The sequence below is a fragment of the Pungitius pungitius genome, chromosome 16 (assembly GCF_949316345.1).
Source record: "Pungitius pungitius chromosome 16, fPunPun2.1, whole genome shotgun sequence".
In the NCBI taxonomy this organism is placed as follows: Eukaryota; Metazoa; Chordata; class Actinopteri; order Perciformes; family Gasterosteidae; genus Pungitius; species Pungitius pungitius.
Genome location: NC_084915.1, coordinates 11483729 through 11506325, shown reverse-complemented (window position 1 = coordinate 11506325; position 22597 = coordinate 11483729). Strand labels below are relative to the sequence as shown.

General features: G+C 42.6%; 1 protein-coding gene across 1 annotated transcript in view; it reads left to right on the top strand.

Annotated features, from left to right (window-relative positions):
* The first annotated feature begins 649 nt into the window (after nt 1-649).
* The window catches only part of dchs1b (dachsous cadherin-related 1b), a 67695-nt gene continuing 45747 nt past the window's right edge, over nt 650-22597 (top strand). Inside the window, exons 1-4 of the mRNA XM_037468414.2 lie at nt 650-1238; nt 11835-12680; nt 12800-12997; nt 13172-13945. Of these exons, the coding sequence (XP_037324311.2) occupies nt 11853-12680; nt 12800-12997; nt 13172-13945 (1800 nt within the window). The 5' untranslated portion in view covers nt 650-1238; nt 11835-11852. The remainder of the gene's footprint in view (nt 1239-11834; nt 12681-12799; nt 12998-13171; nt 13946-22597) is intronic.

The following is a 22597-nucleotide window of genomic DNA, read 5'->3' as shown; positions in this document are numbered from 1 at the left end:
TATGAACAAATTCTACATGAATAGAAAAAATAGAAAATAAAAAAAAGCCTCCCATCCAATCAGGGCTAATAATAATCTTTGCGTTGGTCGTATTGGATGATTTCGTCCAGAGCCATAGCGTCACCTTGGATGCATAGCACAGATCCTCAATATGCCCCCCAGGTAAACACTGTTAGCTCTGTCAGCACTGTTGCTGCACTGACTCTGCTGGTGCTGCTAGCTGCAAGCTATGTGTCACAACAGCAAAAATGTCTGGATCGAGAACCATTTGATAGAATGTTTGATTGATCATATGAATTTCTTTGAGGGCGGTTTGGAAATTGATCTGGTATCTTTCTAAATGATACCATACCAATACACAGCATTAAGTAAATAAATGATGATGTTAATGCCTAATTTCCTTTCACAATAGGCCACGTTGAGCTAAACATCTCCTTTAAAGAGGCATGGTGCGCTCTTTTGTTTCAAAAGACTACTTCCACTGAACGGAGCTGGGGGGCACCAAAGGCTGCTCTCCACTCCCCTCCCCATCCCACAGCCTCCCTCTCCTCCTGTCTTCTCTTTTGTGTAGCTACCCGAATAAATTAGCAACCCCAGTCGATAATGGGAGGAGGAGAGTAATGGGGGGGGGGGGGGGGGGGGGCTGTGGGCCTTTCGGCGGAGGAGTTGGCTTTCAGTCTTTGAGGTACACGGCACCCTGAAGCGGCTCCGTTTTAGAGCACACACACACGCGCGCCCGCGCACACACGCCGTGTCTGAGGGACTGGATGCTGAGAGAAAGAAAACGAGGAGGGACGCGTCCAAGATCAACGGAGGAAAAAAAGAGCATTGCAGTGCCACAGACGGACCCTTTCTTCTGCAGACGGCGGAGGAAGCGTAGACCTTTGCAGCTGATCACAACGCGCTCACCTGACACGGGGACCGAGACGGGAGGGGAAAAAAATACCCCGGAGGTGTAAAGCAACCTACGGGTCTACAACATCTGTGGAATTCGCTCAACTGTCATTTTTTGGGGATGATATCATTATAATAAGGATATTTTGTAAAAAAGAAAAAAAAGAATAAGAAAAGAAAAAAAAGAAGACCGGTCCAGCTGGCCAGCACCGGCTCCATTCAACATTTTGTCCTGGAGGATTGTCTACCGCTGAGGGGGTGTTGGAGGACCGTTTGCATACTAATCCGTTTCGGAGGGGAGATCCAGAGCGTACAACCAAAGCTGCGGAGTGGGTCAGATGAATGTAAGTGACAGCACCTTTATTCTCATCCTCCTCACCAAATGCATCTGATCAGTGAGAGATGAAGGTAGAGAAATCTGCCCGTTCTGGCTTGTGCTTCTCCGTATAGAGGGGTGCACCCTGCATCCGCGCCTTGCACGGTTGAGCTGGTGGTCGCTGCGGGGCGTGCTGAGAAATTGGGGAGACCATGCCAGAGGGGCATTTTACAAGATCAATGGATTATTGTGATGCAGCATACTCATATTGATTATTGATCACCATCCACAGCCAAACCAGCTAAACAGGTTGGAAAAAAAGAGAAAAGAGTGGAGCTCTTGAAACATTACATGAAGGGGAGGTTAGTAAGTCAGTGGTTTCCTCCTCAGGGTTTTCAGTTTAGAGCAAATACACTTCGTTGTAGAGCATGAAGGCAAAAAGTGCACAACGTGGGCCAGCACTTGGCTGTAGGTGACAGTGAAGAGATATGAGAAGAAAGAAAATGAAGTGGCCAATACCGCTGTGCACTAAAACCATTTCCTACAGCACAGCACGCTCTGTTGATGATGTTGTGGGGTCCATCTAGATAAAGACTGTACAGCATGTTAAATAAACAGAAATAACAAGTCCAAGAGGATGTCAGGTAGTGTTAATATCCGGCATCTGACACAATTTAAATATTTGAAGAATATGAAGAGTATGAAGAGTATTTATAGCAGCCAGTTCTGTCTATATATATATATTTACATGTCCAAAAGCTAAAAATGGGAACCCAGGGGCATATTTAAGTTCCCAACCACAACAGTTATTCCAGTCATATCTGGTGTCTGCTGGCGTCCACAACTTCTGGTTTTCTTCTCCAGGGAGGGATATGGATCTTTGCATTATTACGCTATCCACTTACATGGTCTCATGTGCTCCAGCTCAGCAGCATACTGGCCTCAGCCTCTGGTGTGCACACAACAAACCGTTGAGCTGCTCGCCGAGTGACGAGGCGTGCAGCAAGACATTTTCTAACAGGAACCATATGGAGATCCGTAGTGGTTGCACCAGGTGGAGGTTATGTTTGTGCAAAAATCTTATAATTATTCACATCAGCTGCTTCAATGGGCTCACGGACAGGTGTAGTTACAACATGGCAATTAAGCTTTTTTGGGAAGTTTAGTTATATCTTGATTCTTGGGGTGGCAGTGACAATTTTCTCTCGGTGTGCTAAAAATCCCTTTGAAATACGTTTATTTTCACCACCAACTAATTTACAAAAAGAGCTGGGATAATGTATGTTTTTGACATTTCTATATAAATGTCTACTACAAAGCGTGTCAGGCCAGTGAAGTCTATCCATTCGGTTTTGTGTCAGGCCTTTTTGTAGAACCTATCAACAAGGTAAACAGTCAGCTCTTTACGGTGCACTTTGTGGTGTTCTGTGCCGTTGGATGGATGGGCACGATACTGAATCTGCCAGCTTCAGGAAAGTCTCATCAGGGCTGTGTTCAATACACACACACACCTAACACAACAACGTCTTAATATTAAAAGTTCTTGGGGCAGGTGATTGAAGAGCATTTACAGCCCTCCAACCCCCATTGCCATTATTATACATAGGAGTATGTGCCTTGCGTGTTTGCAGCCATGTGAGTTTTAACTTGGCCTGGTTTCTGCATCTAAATGGTACTGCTTGTAATGTGAAAATGCCACACTGGAATCATGCAGACATACAGGCCAATATGAATAAATCTCTGTTTAAAGCTTTAAGCAAAGTCCCCTTTTGTTAATTTCACTGAAATCCTGCGTGTACCCAAATGAGAAGAAAGGCTCATATTTCTTCTATATCATTATGTGTGTATTTTCATCCTTTAACCCTCAATGTCTGAATTGTTAATTACAAAAAGTTCCCGTGCATACCATATTGTGTAGAGAACTGTCGAGAGTGAAGGATTTTGTGTAATATCTGTTTCAGCTCATCAACCAAAAACCATCATCTGCTGCCAGCACAGAAAGAGAGTGAGAGAAAAAAACAGAATAAAACATCTTCCCACCCAAATGTTGCAGCTCAACATTTGTTCCTGGGTTTTGTTCTCTGTGTGGGAAATCAGCGTATGAGTGCAAATATCGGAAAGAAACCCAGATTTCATGTAATTTGTGTTAATCGTGTTTATTAGTTAGCATGTGAACTATAAACAGTTTCCTTGAAAGCTACTTCTGTTTGTATGAGCCATCCACACCAGAGCCAGGCAGTTATTAATAGCTTTAGTAGTAAAGTCATAAAACAAGATTCCCATTGATAAGGAATCCCCTTTGCTGATTGCTGCACATTTCATTAATTTTTACCCTCAGGCCCTACTGGTTGCCATGGTAACCACAATTGCTAAGTCTGCCATCTTGTTGTGATTACAATCGAGAAATTTAATTAGACTGTTGTAAAAGTTGAGCTGTGTGTGTGCTTACATGCAGAGGAAGTTGTTTCCAAATTCACGCTGGAATTAAAACTTGGCTCTATCAAGTCGGTTTTGATGAGCTTTTTTAAAAAAGTATAATGATGCATTAGTGGAACTTCTTCTTTGAAGAGAATCAAAGATTTAACAAAGATTAAAGCATCAGGCTTTTTTTTCATGATTTCCACCCAGTCTGTCACTAGTTATCATCCCGGCTTGTTTGATTTTTCATTATTGTGGATACAGTTTATGAAGTACCACTTTGCAATGTGTGATCATAAAAAGGTGTTTGTAATTAATAATCTCACGTACACAATGGTCCTCTCAGTCCAACCTCATCTTGTAGCTTGGACTCAGGCTTTTCTTTTTCTTACAGTGTACTATAGTCCTTCCACTGGGGGAATACAAGTCTTGCCTTCCTTCCTACCTACACTATGAAGACCCATTTATCTGCTGCTTTAGAGAATGGCTGTATGTCTGCCTCAAATAGTCAAAGAAAATAATTGGACTCACCCGTTAATCACAGAATGATTGACTAGTTTTGAGATGGTGCAATTCCATTTTTGTTTGTTCTGGGGCCCAGTCAGAAAGTAACCACCATTATTCATGGTCCGGTCAGCTGAAAGGGAAGGATTACAGACACTAGCTAAATGAAACAATTCAGAAGGTAGAGGTCTGCTTTTTGGAATAGTTCCACATGGCCCTTCCCAAAAAAAGTTTGTAACCTCTCGACTCTCTCTATTATATCTTCAAATTTGACAATAGATTGTGAACAGGCCTGTGTAGCAAGACCTGGGATCTGGGATAATGGAAATGGATTTGCTATATTCCCCGAGAAGGTTTAGATGGAAGTCTTCTAAAGCTTGGTGTTGTCTCGAGTTTCCCCATCCCGCGCTTCTCTGGCTTGGGTTGGAACAGTCAAACTGGCTCCCGAGTGACAAAGTTTGGCCAGATCTCTTGAATTCTGGGTTTCTCAGTTTAGATGGATGGAAGAAGTGAGTTTGCTTCTGTGCATAAATGCATGCGCGTAAGCAAGTGTGCGACATTTGGATAGACTCATGTAGTTGATAGAGAAACCTCATTTTGCGTGCAAATAATGACCTTTTCCTTCATTAGTCAATCTCTCCCGTTTTTTGGACAAAAAGATGCAAATATACTACATTTATCTTGATTAATTGAGAGGTTAATTCGAATGATGTAGATCCACTAATTGATCAATTCCCTAGATGTTGTAGAGCTGTTTCCTAGTTTGTTCTATCAGATACCAGCAGAGACCTCCATGTTGGATCTGTTTATTGATTCTTCCCCATTGAGAGAACAACTAATGCAGGCAAGTGTGTCTCGTGTATGCAAACATGTTTCTGAATGAAGTGGTGTATTAATTACATTAGTCACATAAAGAAATGAATGTGGGAATTGCCCTGAGCAAAGATGATGAATGAAATGTGGTAACTGCTGCCCATCTGGGTGCATGATGATGATAAGTATCTGAGCTCCAAGGCAAGAACAGAGAGAGGAAGAGAGAACCTGTCTGTGCTGAGTCTCATGTGTTTTTAATGAAGTAAGTGAGATGATCTGAGCTTCTGGTGCTTCAAACATTGGCACCGAGCTGTGCACTGCATGTAGGGCACCGCGGCTCAGGTAGTGCAACGTGTTATGCAAGTCAAAGGGATTCAGAGACTGGATATGAGTGAGACAAAGGAAGGCAAAAGAAAAAGTTGTCTGGAGGAGAACCTTTAGGCCATTAGGAAGATCAAAAATGTTGTTCTGCGTTTTTTGTCATTGACGTAGAGAGAGGGAGAGAGAGACCATTCCTGAATACATTTTATCAATTGAAACCCTACAAAGCCATCAGTTCATGCATCATTGTATCAGTATTAATTGATGAGTATTGATGTTTCTGTTTAGAGCAAATTAAAACAAGGACAGACAGACTTAATTCCCAGGCTTACCACAAGAAATATAATGTAGTAACGTGATACAAAGGCATTCACTTGGAGAACAGCTGCTGGCTGGACACTAACCCGAGAGCTGATGGAGAATTTGTTTGCTAATATGCTAAGTCAGTGTCAGATCTTCTGATCTAGAGATGAGTGACTATGGATTTTTCATAGTTTTCAGTCAACCAAAGAAGAACCAAAGTCCAAGTCTGAGAACTTAAACTTAAAGAAGTTCTTAGCATTTCTCTCAGGAAGATAGCGACCTACTTTCACCCTAAACATTTTAAACTCTCCCGCAATACGTTTTTATCACTTTGATTAATGTTTATGTGTTTTCTGATACAATAACATAACCTCATGGAACTTTCTGCTTCACATTGCATCATTCTCAATGGGTGGAATGTGGAAAAAGACTCAACTGTGTCGCACTGCCTGCGTGTGTGTGTTTAAGTTACCAGACGTCTCTTCGGTTTCCTTAATCGGGATCCTGTTGTGGCTATCAGTGGAGTGTTTTGACTTTTAACTTTTCCTCTGTTCAATCATTAGGAAATGCTGTGATTATTCAGATATGTTACAGTGTGTTTATCACATTGTGGGGCCTTCCGTCCAGTATGCACCCAGGAAAAATGTATAAATCTATTTTAGAGTTTGAGGTCTTTTGTTATGAGTGGGTTAAGGATTAGGCTAAAGCTTGGGTTGAGGCACTTGGCTGTTGGGACATTTAACCCATGGGGAAAGGCAGCGACTGCTGTTAGATGGCAGCTGGTCCTTCACCTTCCATTAAAACCTTGCCATTCAGTTGCTTTTTGATGTTCTTCTACCCTGCTGAGTATGTACACCCATTCGTGTTATTATTATCTATCGATTGATTCATATTTCCACACCATTTCTCTATTTCTCTCTTAAAAGTATTATGCACTAACACACACACACACACGGACACACACCCTTCAGGAAAGCAAAACTCACTGCCCATTTACTAGGCAGTGTGGCCTTGAAGGTTGAGGCGTAAGTGAATCACCTCCGGCTGTGTTTTCGCTTGCTCCTTGGCTACACTGACGAGGGTCCAGAGGGTATTTTATTAATGTGGGTGCGTGGTTTAGGCTGCATGCATGTGTGTGATTCAGCACTCACTCAAACTTTGCTTAACTTCTATTTTTTCTCTTTTTTTTTGTTGCAATCTTCCTTTTTTTCACTCAAAACTTTTCCTGTGGATTTCATAGTTCCACTTCTCCTTTCTTTCTTCCATCCCTGACTGTGTTGTTCTCTTTCTCCCTCTTGCCTGTCGGGCAGTAAAATCTAGGACGTTTTGTCACAGAGGAGCTTATGCACTTTGTAAGTGTGTCACTGTATTTCCAGTTTGAAATCTACTGTGGGTAAATAAACAAATCTGAGTAACCCCACCAGCTTTGGATTGTCAAGTCTTCTACAGTTATGTCTTTACCAAATATTGTCCCCGCTAAGATAGTTATGTTAGTGGAGAGATGCAACAATATAAGTGTGATATTCCGGTTTTGACGCAGCACAGTGAATTGAGAATTATTGGAATTTGTCTACCAGAAATTACTTAATTACGTAATACTTCTACACTATAGAATACAGGAGTAAAATATGGCTTAATACCTGTTGATGCTTTTCATGAGATTGGAATGCCAAATTGTTTTGTTTCACCTCGTCACCTTGTTTCTCCTCTAAATCAGAGCATGAAACCATGAAATAATGTCCCACTCACCAAATACCTTTTAAATTGGAACACAAAAAATCACATCCAAGCCACATTCAAGTTAGTTAGAGACCAGTCCAGTGCTCCAGTGCAACATTTCATGGAGAGGATTCAAAAGAAAGGTTTTCCCGAGATTTGAACCAAAAAGAGAGAAAGTGAGAAACAAATTAAAAGAAGAAAAAAAACACTAACTTTCAAAACAATGTTTATTATACAATACATCAATCGGAGGAAATCTGAACCGTCAGATCAGTTATACTTAATTATTATCATATATTATATATTATTATTTGTCACTCTTTATCAGATCAGCCAATTAAGCTGCAGCTCAGAGTAACCAAGTAACTGGTCGTCCCTTCTGAATGATTAATTCAAATGTACTCTGTCTCCACAAACCGGATACGTAGGCTTGGTTTCGCACATTGTGAGAGCTTTTACGGCTGCCATTGTCCCTGGGGTGAGGTAACCCACTTGCATTGCATGACACAGTCATGAACTCTCTCTCTACATATTAAAATTAATATTGATTGTGCTGTGGTGCAGCACATGCACCATGTATATTTCATTGTGTGCGCAACTGTCCAGACAGTGCATGTCTGGCTGTCGGAGAGGTGGGTGTTAAGACATACTTAAGATTCTGTTTTGATAGTCAGCTATGGAAATAAATTGAAACTGATATCCACCTTTAGTGAATTCTGGAATAAAGGAAAAAGTTGGAACTGAGGAAGCATAGGTGCACGTGCATAGAAGAGGGAATTAAATATACACATGCGCACAAAGGGGAGACAAGGGTCATAGTTGTCCCCCCCCCTAAACACACACACAACCCAAACGGCATAAATACTGAATAGCGAAGCATTTCTCCATCCTTTACCCCCCCTGGCCCCCACCTAACAGACTCTCAACCTTCGATCCCTCCTCTCACAAAGCAGTTTACTGCTGCAGCAGGTTTCAGCCCAACCAGGTCTCAGTCATGTAATGTGGTGGTGTTGCTCTAACCACACTGTAATTTTACACTTGTTTCTTTGCTTTTAAATGGCACCAACACTACTACAGTACGTTAACACCACGTAGAGAACATTCATGACAAGAATAAAAAAAAAAAAGATTTAGCAAAATGAGAATTCAGATTTTTGAATGTGGAAATGTGATTTTCTTTTGAAACATGCATGGTTGTGTATGGCGTCTGTTTTCATGACAGTCCATACAAGAGCATACCCATGTTTGTTGTGGGGGGCACAGAAGCAGTTTCAGGGCTCAATGAGTTGCTGCCAACCATCAACAGGCAATGCCAGACGCCTCGACCGCTGAGGAGCGAGGAGAAAGCAATGTTGAGCTTTTCCATCAAAACACAAGAACCAAAGCTGAGATAGAGGCATTATTGAGCAGCCGCTCTCCCCTTTCTGACTTTGGTCCTGTTTAGCTTGGCCCACCATATAACGTTTAGCTGTGGCGTGCCCTACTAAGTCTGCTAAATCCATTAGAGGGGACTGACGGAGGAAAGGAGGAGGGACCGACATGAGAGGGATAGGGAGATAGTGGGGCCTGTTTAAAATTGCCCCTGCATAAGGGAAAACTTTCCTTAGCAACTGAGATACTACAGCGTGAACATACTCACACACATCCTCATACGGTAGTACTTTAAATGGTTACATCCTATAGAAAACACTATGGTTTTTATTATACGGTAACGGCACTTAAGATGGAGGCCCATGTCTTTGAGGCTTTGAGGCTTGCGTACACCAAAGGCAGATTATGGGGTCGCAATGCCAGATAAATGTGGCTGAGACTCCATGGAGCCCTCCGGGTCTGCCCTGTCTGTCAGTGTGGTCGCATAGAGATGATGTCACTGCTCGAATGCACATGTGTTGTTCAGGCGTACGGAGACAGCAACCAGACGGCGCATTTCAGAGGAAATAACCAAACTCTAATTCATATAAACCACTAGAAACGTATCATAATTAGCATTATATTATAAAGAGTTCCACTAGAGAGAGTGAATCAGGTGGTCTTTTCTACCGTCCATCTGTTCAGCCAGTAGCCTTTCAGCACGAGCTATATTTCAGCCCTTGCTTTCTCCATCCCTCATCAGATTGTGTTTTTCACTGTAAACACAAGTGTATTACAGCACACGTCGAAAGGGAGATGATGTCATGCACCAACTGCTTATTGACAGTGACAGATTGTAGCCATGCGATTTGTTCATAAATATAACCTTTCATTGACACTCAACTGAAGCAATGAAGGAGAGAGCATGTAAAAACACACACTCACACTGCACTTTCTGGAACATTCCCTTTCTTACTTTGTCTTTCAATCATGAGTTTCTCCTTCACTGCTCAGTAGTCCCTAAAGACAATAAGGCAGTCGGCCCAAAGCAAACTGTAATCACCTCTCAGAATGTTACTGGTTCTATTATGTCCTAAATCGAGTCTTTCCCTTTTCTTTTTTTTGTGCTCCCTTGTGCTCCCAATGGCTGCCTTATGGTAGTTCAGGTTATAGTGGGTTCATCTCATTACAAGGGTCTGACTCTGAGTTTCCTATCCAGCAGCAGAAAGCTTCCACCATCACTCCCCTATTTGTCTCTGTGTGACCTCAGGACAGGCAGTGCCATAAACTGAAACCCTCCAACTACTTTGACACAAAGCAAACACAACAAAAGAAAGGAGGGTAGTCCTGCGCCGCTCAGCTTGCTTCTTTGCGTAGGAGTAAAGCGTCTGGCCCAGATGTAGAGATCAGTGACCGCACCAGAGGGACCAGTATCAGTGTCTCTCTCCCTGTCCCACTGGAGCTATACACTTTATTAATCTCTTTTCCTTGGAGGCCTCATAAACTACCGCAGGAGGTCAAGGTCGGATGAAAGACTGGTGGGATGGATGATTGCAGGAGGATTCAGTAGATATTAAATAATGTTTTTTATTTACTCTGCAAATGTATTTCAGGAGCATTTGTGTTAATCATGCGGAGAGATGATAGTTCTACCCTAAATGTATTTTGATGATTATAAAAGAAGGTAAAAGACAAGCAAATATTGTACATTGATTACAGTGATTGATAGAGAATGTACACGCACTGCTGAGTGCAACTTCAAAAGGACTTTTTCTGGGGAATAGGCACCAGCCTTAAAATTGGCCTGCGAGAAAATCTGTCCATGGTCTTTTTGTATTTGTGAGTGTGAATTCTTCAGTTCAACTCATGCACAGGTACGGGAGCCGGCAGCAAGCTGACATTTTCTCTAGAAAAGGAAAACATTCCTAAAGTTAACTGTCCAGATTATACATGCATCGGGGGAGTGATTGTCGAGGTGAATATGGCTGGCCAACAACCTCCATTGACAACTAGCATCCTGTCTGCTACTGGAGCTTGGCTTGCATCACACATATATATATCGTTGAATGATTAGTTAATTCATTCACATTCCATGTTTAGGTGTTCATTGAGGAATATTGTTAAACCGGCATCCCGCTTGTCTCTTGGGTTTGATGAATGAGTTATGCAAGGGCTTTTTTTACGCTCAATAAATAAAGAGTGCAACATGCAATTGGTTTCATTTGTGAACATAATCCAAATATTGTTGGAATTCATGAAAGGGGAAAATGATCAATTTTCTGAGAGGTAAAAATGGCCAGAATAAAAAGTCAGTTTGCAAAAGTACGTGTGTCAAACGTTGGTCAAATAGCATTCGCAAATAATTATTGGTGTTGGTTTTAAGTTGTTGGAAGACCCAGATGGTGAGTTTGCAGTAGGATAACTCACACAGTGTCAGGAGAGTTTTAGATAGCCTTTAAGCTCCTTCCTTTGCCTTTCTTCCAGTCAATGTGCCCACTTATGAGGTGAATCCACTCATCTGGCACACCAGAAACATAAAGGCTGTTTGGGACAAAGGGGTCGACCCTGAACTGATGAATGCCTTCGCCGGCAGTCACAATATGTATGTCTGTTCATGGTTATATACAGCTATGACTGATAAAACTGATATAGCATTAGCATGAGGAGGATATTATCTTTATGGACTCATGCATGATTTAGAGTTTGGCGAACATAGAAGCTAAGCCTACAGACTTAAGTAGCTGCTTCTTCTCATAAAGGCCCTGCTGAGGCAGCCATGGACTTACTTTCCCATGCATTCCGTGTATTTTTACATGTGTGTGTGTGTAAGTATGTTCTATCATAAAAGAAATCTTACGAAGGATCTTGGTGCCTGTTTTAGTCTTTAATGTGTTTTCTCTTGGGATTTCAGTGCGTGACCGCTCTGGACACTTTCAAATTGCTCTCACCAAGTGAATAAAACTTATCCTACAGATAAAAATATAGTTTACGATTCTCTTCTCAACGTGGTCAAGCCAATATGGATCCTTGACAGATTTAGACTTCCATTTGCGTGCTCTTTCAAATGTGCATGACCCAGTTCTTTCCAAAACATGACATAGTATATGACATATATTTATAATATATATTGTTTCTTGAAGAAATACATAAATTCACTGGCTGATATTTTCTCTTTCTCTCTTTTTCTTTCCCCCAGGTATAGCAAAACCCAACCATGCCGATAACAAGTAAACGGTCAAGCTGGAGGGCCTGGGTCAGCGGGCCCTGTGTGTGTTCAAGTCCTGGGCGACGAAGACCACTCTTTTATTCATGCATCCTCTTGGTTCTTGTCCAGTCTACGGCCGTCCTCGGAGCATTGGAGCTCCAGCTGGATGAGGAGCAGCCTGCTGGGACCATCGTAGGTGACATCAGCGCTGGGTTACCGCCTGGTGAAACCGGGGGTCTTTACTTCATCTCGGACCACGAGAGCACAGGCATTAGCAACGACCTGAACATCGACGAAACCACAGGCATCATTACCACAGCACGCCGCTTGGACCGTGAGCAAAAGGACCACTATAGCTTTATTGCTGTGACGATGACAGGAGTCACTGTTCAGGTGTCGATCACCGTTAACGACATCAACGACCATGCACCTGTGTTCCCCAAAAAGAAAGGTGTTCTTAAGATTCCTGAGCACACCTCGGTGGGGACAAGGTTTTCCTTGGAACCCGCGACAGATGCAGACGAGAACCAGCTGACCACTCAAGGCTACGCAATTCGAGAGGGAAACGTGGGCCAGGCGTTCAGACTGGAGACTAAGAGAGCAGCCAACAAGGTGCTGTATCTAGACCTGGTGGTCCATGGCATTCTGGACAGGGAGAAACGCTCATCGTACACGCTGGTCCTGGAAGCCTTTGATGGGGGATCACCCAGAAGGATGGGATCCATGACCCTGGAAGTGACTGTGACGGACATCAACGATCACGCTCCGGTCTTCAATCAGACCAGATACCACGCTATTATCTCCGAAAGTCTCCCACAAGGCAGCAGCATCCTACAGGTAAGCTCAAGTCCTGTCCAGTGTTTGGCTGCTGAGTCAATACTTCAATAACAGTTATTTTGTCTGTAAATCCACACAGTCCAGTGTCGTTTTCATTTTAGACTTTCTTATCTTTTCAGGTGTTTGCAACAGACGAGGATGAGGGCGATAACGGTCTTGTCCTTTATGAAATCAACCGGCGTCAGAGTGACACTGATCGCTCCTTTGTCATGGATATTAAGTCTGGCGTCATCACTTTGAACAGGCCCCTTGACTATGAACTGAAGAGGGTTCATGAACTTGTGGTCCAGGCCAGGGATAACGCCAGCCACCCTGAGGTAATTGCATTAGGATTATTATTATAACATCAACTGCTGCTAATGGTGACGGGTAAAATATTGTTTTAAATAATGTCTTCCTGAAGGGTCAGTATTTTCATTCAATTAATTGCTGTGTACAGTGAAAAGTGTCCAATTTTGGAATAAAAAAAGTGACATTATTCATTTTCTCAGGTGACCAATGCGTTTGTGACCATTCATGTCCGCGACTTCAATGACAACCAGCCCACCATGACCATCATCTTCTTGACGGAGGACGGCTCTCCGAGAATCTCCGAAGGGGCCCAACCGGGCCAGTACGTTGCTCGGATATCTGTCACAGACCCAGACTATGGAGAGTACGCCAACGTGAATGTTTCCCTTGAGGGGGGCGATGGGAAGTTTGCTCTCACAACCAAGGACAGCATCATCTACCTGATATATGTTGACCAGGTCTTGGACCGAGAGGAACGGGACTCTTATGAACTGAGAGTAATGGCCACAGACTCCGGCACACCTCCCCTCAGAGCGGAGTCCTCCTTCACCATTCAGGTGACTGACGTCAACGACAACCCCCCTCTTTTTGACCAGCAGGCCTATAGACAGACTATTCCTGAGGTTGTCTATCCTGGTTCCTTTGTTCTCCAAGTTACTGCCAGGGACAAAGACCAGGGCCCCAATGGGGATGTGCGATATAGCCTCCTCAAGGGCAAAAACTCTCACTCTGATTGGTTTTCCATTGACAAGGTGACTGGTATCATTACCACAGCGACGGCTCTGGATTTCGAATCAGAGCCAGCACCTAGTGTGACAGTAATCGCAACAGATAGCGGCCGCCCGCCATTGTCTTCCACAGCAAAGGTAGACATTGTGCTGCAGGATGTTAACGATAACACCCCTGTGTTCTCCAGCAACTTCTACAATGCCTCCGTCAAGGAGAACACCCCAGCTGGGACCTGCTTCTTACAGGTAAGAGAAAAGAAGTTTATCTTCAGCCTTCTCTCTTCTCTTTTCATTCAGCTCTCTTTCACTCTGCTCTGCTTTGTTTTGAAGGAGACCTGCTATTTTTTAAATCTTATAGTGCTATGTCTTGTACCATACTAGCCACAACACTCGTTCTTCTAATGCAGCCGAAACCAAGTATTCTATGTCCTCTCAATAATCTTTTTACTCACACCCTCCGTATAAGAGCAGTTTGAAAGTTTTATTTCAGAAATATATATATATATTTTCACTTTGTTTCTTTTTCCCTCAAGCATTGTGAACTGATTTAGAAAAGCTGAGCTTTGAGAGTAGAAGCAACGCCGTTCAGTGTGTTAATTTGAGGGGGAAACGATTTATGGGGAAACAGAGAGAGAAGAGCAAGGAGGCAGACTTCACCTGCATTCCTGAATGTACTGCGAGGAGATTTACTCGGCGCTGGTATGTCCTCTCTCTAACCTCACACCGTTGCCATGGTAACCAAGCCATCAGCGTAGGGTGAGCCCCCGGTATCACGCGTCAGCCCGGCTGCCTTGCTTTTATCTTGATTCCAGCAGGTTTTTAGTATAAGGAGGACCCCTCCAGAGAAATGAAAGAATAGACGAGTGGCTGTTTGTCTTCCAGCAACGTCTTGACTTGGCATCAGGCCCTGTTTAGACAAACTGTTTTTAAAGGTTGGTTTTAATCCTGGTTTTCAAGCGGATGACATTTCAGCCACAGCATTTTAAGACCGCCTGCTGCTAAAACTGAAATATGCAGCGGCTCTATTAAAAAGTTTAGGACCCCTTACGATACCAACGGAACTGTAGTTAGATACATACAAGTAGCTGAATCTCACGCTCTTTGGATACTTGCACGACAGTAGATGACTGAATTAAGAGAACATAAAGAAGAGGAGGGACAGAGGGGGAGATGCAGATCAATGAAAAAGGAAAACGGGAGATGGAATAACCTGTGGAAAGAAATACACGACGTCTATAAAGAGAATTCACATGATTTATTTCTGATTTAACTTAACTCTAACTATAGTCACAGATATAAAGTGTCAATTGCCGAATTATTGAGCACTGTAATTTACTCCTAATTAGATTTCTCTATTGAATTTATTTGTCCCGCAACCGACTGAATGAACTCCCTGAACCTCAATTCCAGTGGCTACAAGAGTTGGACTGGTAGTCATTTCTCTAATCCTAGCCTGCAGTTATTCTGGCAATAGGTGCAGGTGTAATTGTACGCCATACACCAAAGTTATTGAAACAGGCTTGAAATGCTCATTCCGGCATGTTCCTCAAAATGTTCTTAGAGCGATTCGACATCCACCGGAGATAAAACCCACCAGGGCTGCGATTTGCAAGATAACGGTAGTTGAAGTGAGTTTTTTCTCCGGGCCAATGATTGGTGTTTCCACTCAGATAGTAAACTCTGACGCCAATTATGTTAGACCTGAAATCATATCCTAATCGATGCCGTTCCAGATTTGTTCTGTATTCTCTCCTTTGCCCTGCCAACCAGCTGTTGAGATTGTGGAGCGTTTGGTATTTTACTCTCTCAAGAAAGTGACAAAGTGAAGAATTGGGTCAGCTGCTCCAGTGCAAGTTTACATTTTTGTGTGATATTATTTGGCACCGGCAATCAAGTTGTGGGGTTTTGTCACGTTCCCAAACACAGTCGAGTCAAAGGCAAAATGTTCTCAGGATTGAATGATTACAATAGATAACGATGTTTGACTTTAGGAATTATTATACTGAAAGAGCCGGCTCAGTTTGAATTTTTGTACAAATAGGAGAAAATCAGCAAATGGTTATATCTAAACAAGGAAATATTTTATGAGAAAAAATATTGTATGCAATGGGACGCATAGACAGAAGGTAGGGGGACGTTTTTATTTTTCCCTAAACTCTCCCTTCCTTCTCTCTCATTCTACTTGTTCCTTTTTTGCTCAGTTTCTCGTTTTTAGAATCTTTCTCGTGATTTTTTCTCAGTCCCCACTCATAAAATGCACACACATACAAGCAGCAATAGTCTGTAGGAAGTTTCTTATCAGTTGGCCAAAGTAATCTGTAATGCGCCGCACTGTTTATGTAGCCGCGACACAAAGGAGTTATTTATTTCTTGGTTTCCCTGCTTTCCTTTTCCCCCGCTTCCTAAAGTATTTCCCAGGCAGTAGAGGTTATGGTGCCTCAATGAGTGTTTGTTCGTTTGCATGTGCATCCAGCTGATTCAAGTTCATATCCTGAGAAGGTAAGGGTCATGAGAACAGGATGAACAGTGGCTGGTGATGAAAAGTGACAAGCATATTTTAGCGTGGAGCATTTTCATTGTTTAAAAATGGTAAGGGGCCTGTTTCAAAAGCCCTCAGTTGATCCGTGTTAATTTTCTTCTTAGTCCTTTCTGGTGTGTGTGTGTTCTTTTTAAAGAAAAATGGTCATTCCTTGCTGTGTGGGCAGAGTTTCTGTCAAATCTATTGACATGCTCACATCTAGGATGTTGATCTCACAAGCGGAGTCATGCACACTCTTGTCAAGCCTCAAATAAAGTGCCAACAGACATCAACAGATGAGAAGAAATTTAATTTAGAAGAAACACTGATTAGAGAGCAAAGAGAACTCAGCTTAAATGTGATAACAATCCCCATGAAATAAAAGGACCCTAACAAAGGAAGACTTCAATAGTTGACTGTTTTCACGCGTGCTTGTATCTGCCTACAAGCATCCCTGTCTGGCATCTCTGTGTTTGTGTACTCGTACACCTGTGAAGCAAGTAACTCATCATTTTCAGCGGATGATGCATCTCCCGTGTGATGTTCACCATGTGGTTTCCCGGTCAAGTCTGTGAAACAACCGTCAATCATCTCAACATAGGCACAGATGTGCTCAGCTGGGAGATGTAGAGACCTGTAGAGAATAGCTCGCTGGCATTGCCGTCCAACAGTACAATGCCACGGCACTGCCTGATGGTGGATGTCACATTTTGACACCATGCTAGGAAAATTCATAGTTTTCAAAATCAAAAAGATGTTGAAATAAAATGAAATGAATAAATAGATTTAAACCGTGAAGCCATAGTGGAGGCCCATGCCAGCTGCAAATGTTTTTATGCCCCACAATACAAAATGCTGGACAGAAAAGTAATACAGGTGAAATTTGAACATGAATATGTCGCTGATTTTGATATAGCAAGCAGATAAAGTTAAATTAGCATCTAATCAGCATCAACATCATCTGGAGATTCTTTTATTAAATGTAAACGCTGCTGCCCACCCCACATTTCTATCAAAACCTGGGTATTTGAGATGCTTTTTCTGTCACCAAACAGGTTGTCACCATATTTTACTCTCACCACATAACTGTGGCCAAATCTTTCTCAAGAGCAAACCTACTGAGCGGACTGTGAGTAGTCGAGTAGAACAAGAAGTGAGAGGCACGCAAGAACATGTGAGTGGAAGTGTGGCTGGAAGGCGACTGAAATAGAGCAAACACACATAGGAAAGCAGACAGGTTTCTTTTGACAGGTGGCGTTAGTCCTCCTGAACTTACCCGCTAAACCACTTAAGCAAACACACCGCGTCTGCCTGTCAAAGCAATCAGCAAATTTGGCATGAGCTCTAATGCCTGGAACCCCGTGGCTAAAGGCTCTGTGGCCTTCAAGGAAATACTAATCATATTTCAAAACATATATTCACGCGTGCACACGTGAGACCAATCACATTTGGTGACACACTGAAAAGAGAAAGGTGGGTGCGGGCGGGGGGGGGGGGGGGGGGGGGTTTCGACTTCCTGTCCAATCTCATGCTGGTGTCGCGCTGAAATCGGACCCCTGCAAAAACCAGACGGATCAAACCAAAGCTTCCATTTAGAGCTTTCACGCTCTCCTCCAGCACAGTCTCACAAACACACACCCTCTAGTTTCTATCAAGCTTTAATACGTCAGGGGGCAATCAGATAAACTGTCCGCTTGACGTCCTCCTCCAATGCCCGTTGTCAAAGAGGGGCAGCTGTGCTCTAAAACAGCCGCGCTGGGTTGGAACTTCATCTTGTGCGTTTTAATGAATCTGTCAGTGTGTTTTTACCGACGGCATCAATCGCTGCGCGAAGAAAAAAGGCCGCAGGTTGGAGCGATCACTCGTCGACACACATGCCTCGCTTGCATCTAACAGGTGATCGGTGGGGACAAATGGTTGGGTTCGCACACAAACAGACACATGCCACATCGAAAAAATTGGTGAATCGTCCCATGCTGTTAACAGCTTGCCCGCGTTTTGACACACCTGCTCCCTCTCTGGTTCTGTATTTTTGGTCTCCCACTCTCCCACCGGCTGACACATCTCTCAGCTGCCAGTGAAGTTGACAGGATGTGTGTGATGAGGGATCAGGATGGTGTGTCTGCCATGCAAACTATTCTAATAACATCCGTCAACACGTAGAGTGAATTCCTCACCTGTTGGAAGCTCAGAAGCAGTGAACGGAATCCATCTTGGTTTCCTTTTTCACACAATGAGGCAGGATATATTTATTATGTGAATGACGGTGATGCCCGTCTTAAAAGAACAGTTGATTTTAATTATGGGGGTGTATATATATATATATATATATAGGTTGCAAGCCTTGAGATTTTCATTATATGAACACACATGATCAGAGTGGCTTTAGAGATGTCAACGGCGCTCTGGTCTCTAGTTGGTTGATTATTGAATGGATTTGCATTACATTTTCTACATCCCCCAATTTTGCTTACAAAAGACACCTAACTTGACTTAACCTTTCCAGATGTTTGCCGAAGTGCCACCATGAGGCTGACATTTGTTATTTTGAGGGAAAAATATCAACTGTTTTTCTCCTAACCTTTGACGTGGAGCATCACCAGTTCAACGTTTTAATCCATCCAAAATCATGGTACTGTCAAATAGTGAATTAGCAAATGCAAAAATCTTTAACTAAGAGGGTGACATGTTATTGCATTCATTACACTTGTTTAGCAACGACTTCGGAGAATGTCACTGACCTCACAAAAAAGTTTTGTTCATAACTTAATATTCACCTCCTGTAATCCCAGTTATTGCAGAATTTACCAAGATGAAACTGTATAGTCTTTATAACATTGGTTTCTTTTATTTGGTGAAGGCACTAACTCTTTAATAGGTTTTGGATTTTGGCCCCAGTTGAATAGATTATTATTATTATATTATTTAGTCTTTTTCCCCTCAGAAGCAGTAGTTCCATATCACTAGCTGTTGGCATATGCTGTGCTTTAACCCTATCAGACCGTTCATTCAAGTGTGATCTGACTGGCCGGGGCCTCTGCGGAGAGAATGGCCTCACGCCTCATTAAGCCCAATGCTCCGTACCATATGGCCATGAGGGGTTTTCTTCTCTCCCTCTCTTTCTTTCTGCCTCACCCTAGCGTCTTTTCCATTTCTTCATCTCGTTTGTTGGTGAGTATTTCACTTTCTCAGTCCTTGCTTTTTTTTCTTCTCAATAATAGACTTTCTCAACTTTATCTTTATGTATTTGAAAAAATCAGTCCTCCATCAGTCTTTGAGGCTCAAGTATGGAAATAATGTATTTCTTTGTTTCTCCCTGCATCAGTGGACCGTTTTATAAATGCGCATTCCAATACAACACAGATTTATGAATGCATCAGTCCTCCTTCTCATGGGACTTTTACTCACTTTACTTGTTACTTGAAATTGCTTAATTTAAGCTACCAAGTATCCAAAATCTAAATATAATGTTCATTAAAACATTGTCAATTAATAATTTTAATTGACAGAATCCAGTAAACAATATTGGCTCAGATATGCAATGCAAAATAGAGTTCCTGAATATCAGCAAATCACATTCCACAAAAAAAAGAAAAAAAAATCTATAACAGAAACGTGTGAATATAGAAGTTGTTAATGCAGCACGACACATTCAGCTTTATTGAGAACGGAGTGGAGATAGCTCCTGAGTGGACCACACTGATATCAAACAGCTGCATGCACATAATCCTCCACGTAGAACACAAACAAAGCGGACATTTTCTATCGGCCTGTTCTCTCCAGCTTATCTGTCTATTCCACCTCTCCTGGGCTGCTTTTGCATTGTGTTTCTTTTCAGGTCTTATCAACCGCCCAGACATCGTTTCAATCTCTGTCTGTGCCACCATTTCTTTTGTTTGAGAGTGATGTGTCTCACACACACACACACACACACGAAGTGTGCGGCCGGTGACCCTTAGGCTTTCCACAGTTCATTTGGTCAGCCTAATCTAATTTCAGTTGGTGTAAATTAGTATGCTTCCTGTGTTTCTCTGGGTTGTATTTGCTTTGGGAGAGGTCCTGCAGTTTGCTACAGCAGGTGGTTGATACGTTAGCGGTTAAGGGCGGTTCAAACACTTCTTTCCCAGCGTATCGGATTCTGTCATTTCTGCTTTAGAGAGAGAGATACGTGTTAGATTGGAACATTTGGGTGTGACCAAGACATTTCCCTTTGAGCGCTTGAGTTTTTTGTGGCAGAAGGCTGAAATGTATGAATGTTTCAAGGCCCTTAATTATTTATCTTTGTTGTTGTTTTTTGCGCCACACAAGGACCTTATGTGTTTGCGCGTGTTTGTCTCTGGCGGCATCTTGCTGATTCTGCTCATCTCGTGTTGTCTCTGTCCTCTGGCTCGCTCCGTGCTGTTTATTTTCATCTCGGGGGTCAAAGAGTGTGCAGCTACAGATGTTTGTTTTCTCAAATGAATTATCCATTTAAATCATCTCCCTTGTCCTCTTCAACTTCCCTCTCACCTCACAAACCCAAACGTGGAGAGATGCTGGGAGAAGAAACACATTTCAGAACTAGTACTGCGTTGCCAAAATACAATGGCAACAACTTTCAAAAGCGCATTTTATATCCAGTTTGGTCCGTATCACGATTCCCACTTTCTTTACATATTCCAGATGAATTTCTGTCATGCGTGCACCTCATATTGTCTTTTCTTCTCGCTTCAGCTTTTTTAAGGATAGTTCTCACCATGAGTTGTCTATTAAAGTTTTGAGCAGCACCAGAAAAAAAGAAGGAAAGTTTCTACTCCCAGGGTGGAATCTTTAACAAGGGAATATCTTACAACCTCCCACCTGACCACCCTGCCCTCCACCAACCCCCCCCCCCCCCCCCGCCCCCCTCCCCCCCTTTTCTACCTTCCCATCATTTAAGGATGAAAAACCCAGAAACCTATTTCCACAGTGGGCCATCGTGCATGTGAGCGTGCGTGTCTGGTTGTGGTTGCTGGCTGCGGGCTGGAGACACTACGGGAGTGGAAATAACTTTGCTGTTTGCATGGGCAACTGCTGTGATTTGTTTCATTCAACTGTAAAAATAAACCTCGAACCGCAAAGGCTAAGGGATGATTGATGACAAAGTGACAAATGTTGGAACAGAAAATCAATAGTCGGAATAAAAATTGATTTTGAATGTTTTTCTTGATCCCCATACTCCTGGCTCATTACTTTCATCAGAAGCACGCTCTGAACGGTCCTTTTGCCTGCTAGACTCAGTCAGTACGGCCATGCAGAATAAGCAAAACATTAATTTAATAAGCAGCCTTGAGATGAGGAAGCAACCTCTTTTTTCCATTTGAATTGACAACTTAACTTATTGTGGTCTGGACTTTTTAGAAGACGTGCTTAATGTCTCGTTTCTTTATTTGGACCAAGGTCTGTAGTTTCAGCACAAAAAGCTATAATATTCTTTTGAATGAACCACCGCTGAAGAAAACTCCATTGACATAATAATACTAATGATGTAACTATGACTACATGCCACCGATTTTGCCGTGTTGTCAATAGTGGCCGGGATGATTTCTATAAGCTCTTAAACATTCTTGACAAGGCGTGCTGCATTCAGAAATGAGGCTTCAGGCAACTTCCAGCTGCTTTCAGGGTGGTCTATCTTTTTCTGATCAACCGCACTGTTACCCGTAAGTTACATAGTTAAGGAAAAAAAAAAGGATTCTTCTTCTTTCCCGTCCCTGTGCCTTTCAGTACTCCAACCCTGCAATTTGGACAAAGCCTTTGTCGGAACTATGACGGAATATTTATTCTTTTTTTGTCATAGCAGCATGTCTTGCGGTCTGCTCATGCAAGGTGTTTGTTTTGGAGTCGTGTAAGGTCTCTAAAAGGAATCTCTCTGACATAAAACAGTAGCTCCTCTGTGTTTTTTTTAACCTTTTAACATTTACAGGCGTCTGGCCTGGGCGATAGGTGTTGGCGGAGGTTATGTAAATCATCTTATTTTGTTCTGTCTTGCTGTTGCAAGTGATTTAACTTTTAGTACAAGGATGTGTCAGATTTAATGTCAATTTAGGGGAACGAGCATTTCTGGTGCATGTGGCCCAAATTCCGCTTTGTGGTTTTGGATCAGATTTACTGCGGCCTAACACACCCTGGTGCACTGTGCAGTTTTAGGAAGTTCTTTATACTACTTGGAATAAATCTCTTGGTTTTGAAATAACAGAATTCAGCAGTAAAAGTGCTACTAGATGGTGTTCTCTAGTCAAAGTAAACGGCCATGGGAGAGATGGAGATGTACTCTAAACAGCTGACAGAGGATGAATTGCTGTTGCAAAACAGTGTTCAATTTTTTTGACACTCGGGTGTCTTTGATTGAACATGTTGCT